The 6,556-nt window shown below is 61.9% G+C and overlaps 1 protein-coding gene across 1 annotated transcript; it reads right to left on the bottom strand.

The window, feature by feature from the left end:
• Nucleotides 1-1,671: 1,671 nt before the first annotated feature.
• Nucleotides 1,672-6,180, bottom strand: IRX6 (iroquois homeobox 6). The gene is made up of 7 exons (XM_066327308.1): nt 6,136-6,180; nt 4,767-5,012; nt 4,422-4,531; nt 3,824-4,131; nt 3,206-3,694; nt 2,891-2,987; nt 1,672-2,683 (listed from the first exon to the last, which is right to left on the bottom strand). The coding sequence occupies exons 1-7, from the start codon at nt 6,178-6,180 to the stop codon at nt 2,620-2,622; spliced, it is 1,359 nt and encodes a 452-aa protein (XP_066183405.1). The 3' UTR covers nt 1,672-2,619.
• Nucleotides 6,181-6,556: the final 376 nt, after the last annotated feature.

The following is a 6,556-nucleotide window of genomic DNA, read 5'->3' on the forward strand; positions in this document are numbered from 1 at the left end:
GGGGACGCGTCAACGAGCCGCCCCCGCCCGCCCCCGCGGCCGCTAATTGGGGGGCGATGCGGGGCGATGCGGCCGCTGCCAGCGCGTCCCCGCGGGCTGCGGGAAGGGGGGACCCGGCCCTCCGGAGCCGAGTGGGGTGCCGGGAGGGTGTGTGGGTGCGAGCGCTGCTCCACGGCGGTGTCCCGGCTCCGGGGGCTTCACCGTGCCCGCTCGGCTTGGCTCTCGGCCGGGCGGGCTGAGGCGGGCCGGGCCCAGGAGCCCCGCAGCGGCCCCGTCTCCCCGAGCGGCAGGCTCCGAGTGCCCTCCCGGCACAGCCCGGCTGCTCCGAGTTCACGTCCCAGAGAAGCGGCATTAAAAAGCCCATCTCGTAGCAAAGCTCAGACAGAGACGGTTTAAATGCGTTTGTTATGGCATTGGAGGCGCCGAATCTGTTCGTGCGAGCCCCTTATTTTAGTTTTGTGCCTGGGCGCACGCAGGCTCCGCTCCCGGTATTAGTTCTCCATCAATCCCCGCTCTGGTTTTTAATCAAAACAGTATTCGGAATATGATTCCCGGAGATTATATTTTGAGAGATTTGCGATACATATCTTGCCGGCGTGACAGATTGCAGGGGAGTCCTGGGCGGGCGGGATAATCTGCATGTCGCTCCCTTGACCTTTAATAAAAGCGGAGTAAAAGTAATATATAAAAATTTAAAAGTCTTAAGACTCCTGCAGACTTCGTGCCTGCCTTAAGGAGAGCCCGAGGCCTGCACCCACCCGATGAACTCCTCCCCGCGGGCCTCGCGGCTCCTGGGCGGCCGGAGACTCCAGGGCCGGGGGCAGAGGCGGCAGCTCAGGGGAGCTCCTGGCCGGCCTCGGGCTGCGGGGCCCTGCGGGTTTCGCCGCCCGTGAGCGGCTCAGGAGGGCGATGCAGAACTGCCTCCGTGGGGAGCCTCTTCCAAAGCCGCCGGGAAACGGAACCGGAGGAAGGGTCTCTCCCTGCAGGACGGGTGAAGGCGGCCGGGACACAGCCGGGACGGAGGCCCGGCCTGGCTCTGCCGTGCGGACACGCGTGGGAAACCTGCACATGTGTTCCTAAGGCAGATAATACCTGTCCTCTCCGGTGGCAGAGGAGGGGCGGAAAAGTCGCCTTGCAAGAACCCTTCGAAAGGGCCTAATACTCTTTATTACAAGCCCTAATCCTTCAAATCCGACTTGAAATAATGTTTATCTTTTCGCAGCTTAATTTCCCCTTCTCTAAGCTTCGGGTCACTGCAACAGACTGCTGCTGCTGCGCCGCCTCTTGTCCGGGGCTGCTCCGGAGTGCGGGAGAGCCCCGTGGCCGGGCACCTGCGGCGGGGCTCCCTACGGGCCCAGCCCTCTCCCGGCCGCGCCGTCACCTGCACACTGTCGTGGGCTTTTATCTCCCCCTCCCTTTCCCCCCCGCGTCCTCCAAAGCCCGACAAAGTTTGCCTTCTTTCACAGTGCCCCCGCAGCCCGGACTGCTCCGCTCCCGGGCCCAGCCCCGTCACATCTCCCTGCGTTGACCTGCGGCTCCTCCTGTCCCCTGCAAATTGCTTCTCCGGTCGCAAACCCAGAGGGCTCCCACTTATGCAGCCCCACTCGTCTTGAGTAGCCTTTAGTAAACATATAGAAGTCTACTCGATATTCAAGATTGATTTCCCTGATTTATTAAGGCAGAATTCATTGGACTCTATTGACCACAAATGACTTAATGTAAATGCTGACCCCGGTGAACTTGGAAATAGCAGGTATCGGGTTGATCTATAGATGACCTCTTAATTACCACAGTTATTAATTTAAATTATTGCCACTGCTTCTAGAGACAGGAACAAAGAAACATTCTTTCCTCATCCCTGCTTGGTTTATTAGTCTGAACACAAAGTGTTTGATGACACTTTTAATTAAACAGAAATAATGCAGAGATACGGTTTCCCTTTCTCGTCTGTCCTGTAAAGTGCAGCACTGCTCTTTTGACTGACTGACGGCGGTGACCCACTAACAACGTCCTACTTCGCCGCCCGGTCGCCACCCTCCGCCCGGGGGTGCCCCGGCCGTGCCCCAGGACGGGTGGCGGGTGCCCGGGGCCGCTCCTCCCGGGCTGTGCTGGCTCCTGGCTGGAGAGCTCCGAGGTCACTGACGGCTTCGTGGCGTTCAGCTCAACCGTGTTAATTTAGAGACTCTGAAAAATACTTTCAGCGGTATCTATGTACAGAGACGGGAAAGAAACAGTCCGGCGTAACCTGCGCCGCTTCTCCTCCTTCTCCTCCCCGGGATGGCGCGGAGCAACTTCAAACTGGTGCCCCTCGGCAGAGCAGGGCGCTGAGCAGGGAGCGCAGGTTTGGGAGGAAAAGGAGAAACACACCACGACGTGGGGGGGAAAGAGAAAATATTAGGGTGGGGGTTTTCCTTCCTTTTCTCAAAGACGTCAGTGGGCAATACTGAACACACGGCAGGCGAGCGGCGGGGAGGCGCCGGTCCTGCGGCCGCTCCGCCCGCCGCGCCCCGCGGCGCCATGTGCGCAGCACGTTGTGCCGCGGCGGCCCTTCCCCGGCGAGGGCAGGGCGGGCGGAGCCCGAGGCCGCCGCCGGCCCCGGGAGAGGTTTCTTTCGTTTCCTCAGGCCGAGAGCTTCGTTACAGCCGGAGCCCCCTCGCCAGCGCCCAGGACGGGGCGGGCGGCCCTGCGGGACGGAGAAGCGGTGATAAGCTGGTGCCGAGTGGCCGCGGGTTGCTGCCCCGCCCGGACGGGAGCTCCGGGAGCGGGGCAAAGCGGCGGCCTCGGCGCAGCGCTCTCGGGCCGGGGCCGCTCCGGTGTCCCAGGGCCAGGCGGGCTGGCGTGCGCTTCGTGCGAGGCGGGGCCCCGGCGGCCGGCCCGTCACCTACCTCACCTCCGCAGCACGGGCCGGAACGCCGTCCGCAGCCTGTCCAGGCAGGTGCCACCCAGCTCGGTGCCTCCCGGGCCGCCCTTGGCGCCCCGCCCGAAGCCTGCACAGACACAAGCGGCTCGCGGTGGGCACGGCCCGGGTCCCGCCCGTCCTCCCCTGCCCGCTCGCCTGGAGCGGGGAAGCCTCGGCGTCTGCACCTGACACCTGGGCACGGCCGAACACCGGGGGCGTCACTGCGCGGGCTGGCTCACGCCGCGCCCTGCGTCCCGGCCCGGCCCGCGGTCCCGCCCGTCCCCGCGGCCCCGCCGCCGCGGGTACCTTCGCCCGCCGCCGCGAACTGGCACGGCTCCCCCAGGCCGCGGTGGGACGCGCAGCTTCGCGGGAGCGGCTGCAGGTTGAAAGCGGAGCTCCGGAAGGCCTTGGCGGGCACGGGATGCTCCCCCGCCGCGCCGCCGCCTCCCTCCGCGCCGCGGCCCTCGGGGCTGCCCCTGTGCGCCGCGCTGGCCCCGGCGGTGCGCGCCAGCGACCAGATGCGCGGCTTCTCCGCGGGCGCGTAGGGCGGCGGCGGGCCGGCCAAGGAGGCGGGGGCGAAGTCCGCGGCGGGGGCCTTGGCGCAAGGAAAGGCGTGGAAGGGGCCGGGCAGGCTGCAGTCGCTCCGCGGAGCCTCGGGCAGTGCCTCGCCCAGGCTGGGGGCTTCCTGCAGGGAGCTGGTCCGGCCCTTCTCCGGCTTCCCCGCCTCCTCCTCCTCTTCCTCCTCCTCCAGGTCGCTGAACCGCAGGTCCTTGTCCTCTTTGTAGCTCTTCTGCTCTGCTTGGACACACACGGGGAAGAAAGAGGCGGCAGGGCGTTAGTGCGGGTGCGGGGAAGTTGGGGGGACTCGAAATCGGCCGTCACTTCGAGCCTACTTGGAGGCGCCCGTCCGCCTCTCCCGCCTACCTCTGCCTTCACCCTCCGCACTGTATTCATCCTCTTCCCTCGGGGTTTCTTCTTTCCTCTCTTCCCCCGCTTTGTTCTTGGGAGACCAGGTCATTTTGTTTTCTTTCTTGAGCCTCCGTCTGGCGTTAGCAAACCAAGTGGACACTTGCGTCAGGGTCATTTTAGTGATGATAGCCAGCATGATTTTCTCTCCTTTGGTGGGGTAAGGGTTTTTGCGGTGCTCGTACAGCCAGGTCTTGAGGGTACTCGTCGTCTCTCGCGTTGCATTTTTGCGTCTGGCTGAACCACCGAAATCCACCGTCCCGTACCTGCTGGGAGATGGTTAGGGGAGAGGGGGCCGGCGGGAGCCCGGTAAGAGCCCCCGGCCCGGCCCAGCCGCGCCGCCGGCCGGTGCGGCCCCTGCCCATCTGCCTTCCTGCCCCTGCCCTCCCGACATCGCCGCCCAACTTCGGTTTCCGCTGTCTGCTGCTCCCGGGCGCCTCGTTTCTTTTGTACAACGTTTGTCAGGTCGGAGCCCCCCCGTCCCCCTCGTTTGATGTCGGCCGCCGCCTCGCAGGGGGATGCTAATGCTGCCGGGCGCTGATCAAAGGGGTTTTACCTGTCGTACTGGTACTGCCCCAAGGAATGATCGTAGGAGTAGTAGGTAGCGGGCTGCGCGATTCCCGAGTGCAGCGTGCCGGCGCCGTCTTTGATTTCATACTGGGGGTTCTGCAAGGGAAGCCGGCCGCGTTTGGCGTCGAGCAGGACGGGAACCCCGCCGCGGCCCCGGGTCCCCGCGGCAGCCGAGTCCCTTCGCGGCCCCCACCCCCGACGGGCCGGCGCCGCTCCCGGTCCCACGTCCCTCCGCTGGTCCCCCGCCCCGACACCGACTGCGGAACGCCAAGTTTCTCCCGCCTGTTGCACCCCCTGCCCCCGGAGCGCTGCCGGGCGGGCGGGCACTCACCAGCGCGGTGTAGAGCGCGGCGGGCTCGGCGCCGTAGGGCAGGTAGTTGCCGTAGCCCTGGCCGGCGGCGTACGGGGCGCTGTACATGCCCAGCGCGGCATTGAGCTCGGCGCGGCCGGGCGCCAGCAGCCGGCTCTCGTACGGGGCGCAGCAGAGGGAGGCGGCGGCCGGCGCCGAGGAGGCATCCGGCCCGGAGCGGGGGGCGGCCTCGCAGCAGGTCGTGCTGGGGCTGGCGGGCACGAAGAACTGCGGAGAGGAGAGAGAGGGACGGCGCCGAGTGACTGTCGAGGCAGCCCCATCGGAGGGAATTTAGGAGCGTGTGCGCGCCTGTGTGTGTGCGGAGGGGCGGGGGGGGCGGCGGTGAGGAGGGGGATAGGAAACGCGGGCTGAAGCAACTAATTATAGAAACCGGGAAATAAACCGGATGGGAAGCAGGAGCTCTTGGGAAGGGGGCACGATTAATCAAGCAGGCAAAACTTTAAGGAAATAATCGCTCTCGAAAAAGGTATAAGATCCGTAAGGCTCCGTCCTTCCCGCCCCCGCTCGGTCCATCTGCATTGATTTAAAGGCAAAAAGTTGCGATTACAGTTAATTTGACAATAGACACAGCAGTAAATATGTCAGCCAACGCAATCGAAGGCATTTGATTTCAATAACTTCAAGGGGACAGCTAACTTCCCAAGCGAGGGAGGCACATCTTGCAGTGATTACCGTGTATAAATAATTCTACCCAAATAAATCGTGACTCGAAGTACGATATAGCTACGACTTAGTTAATACAGGGTGCCTTGGTATGAGTGGGGGATGTCGTTCGGAAATCGCATGGGGAAAAAAACCCCTCTCGACAGATCCTAATAAAACACATGAAAAGGACCGACCCGTGGAGGAAGGAGGGAGGATACTGCACAGCCCGGTTCTGCGGAAACGCGAGTGAAAGCCCGAGCCCGCCGAGCGCCGGTTCCCGCTGCCCGCACACTCTCCGCGGTGCCCGGGCGGCAGCGGAGCGGCGGGGGCTGCGCCCGGTGCAGCGCGGCCGCTCCGCGGGCTCGGAAAGCGCTCGTAGCTGGGATTTATGTTTTTATTTGTTTGTTGCACTTAAAACTGAACGGTGAAGGGTGGGGAGGAGGGGGAATTACCGGTTTCCTACACGCCTTTGCTGTGCACGCTGCGAGTTATTTGTTTAAGCCTAGCACAACACAAACGAGACATAAACACACACGCACATTTTTTTAAAAAAAGGCTCCAGATGTGCCCTTTTAAAAAAATATTCTAAGTAAGGGAAAGGGAAGAAAAAAAAGGAGGGGGGACAAGACATCTGGACAGCAGCAGCAGAATCTAAACAAAAGTGAGTGCTGCTCACTCGCCTTACCTGTGAAGTGGTGCTGTAGGGGTATCCGAACTGAGAGAAGGACATAGTTGCTCCTTATTTTTGGACCATAGGCAATATTTTCCCCCCAAGATCGATTGTAACTAAACCCTGCTTCAAGATGCACCTTCTCACACACACATTTCCACGTATGGCTTTTTTTTTTTTTTTTTTTTTTTTTTTTTTTTTTTTTTTTTCTCAATTATAGATGATTGCACTTAAGAAAAGCAGCCAGACATCTGAGGCGGGGGGGGGGGAGGTTGGTGCCTGGATTAAAAAAATAGGCTACCCCCCACTTCCCATCGCTCTTAATAAATATGTTTGTATAGAGGGAGTTTAAAAAGCCACCCCACATGTATAGAGAGTTTAAGTGCAAAGGGGCTTTTTCAAAGAGGGGGGGAAATCACGTAGGGCTTGCAAGATA

This window comes from Sylvia atricapilla, chromosome 12 (assembly GCF_009819655.1).
Source record: "Sylvia atricapilla isolate bSylAtr1 chromosome 12, bSylAtr1.pri, whole genome shotgun sequence".
NCBI classification, from domain to species: Eukaryota; Metazoa; Chordata; class Aves; order Passeriformes; family Sylviidae; genus Sylvia; species Sylvia atricapilla.

What these genes read in the sequence shown, in the direction of transcription:
- IRX6 (XM_066327308.1), bottom strand. Translation starts at nt 6,180, where the DNA reads ATGTCCTTCTCTCAGTTCGGATACCCCTACAGCACCACTTCACAG. An exon ending in CCGCGCTCTACACCGCGCTG is followed by an intron (nt 4,532 to 4,766) that starts GTGAGTGCCCGC and finishes CTTCCCTTGCAG; the next exon opens with AACCCCCAGTATGAAATCAA. An exon ending in GTTCGCGGCGGCGGGCGAAG is followed by an intron (nt 2,988 to 3,205) that starts GTACCCGCGGCG and finishes GTGTCTGTGCAG; the next exon opens with GCTTCGGGCGGGGCGCCAAG.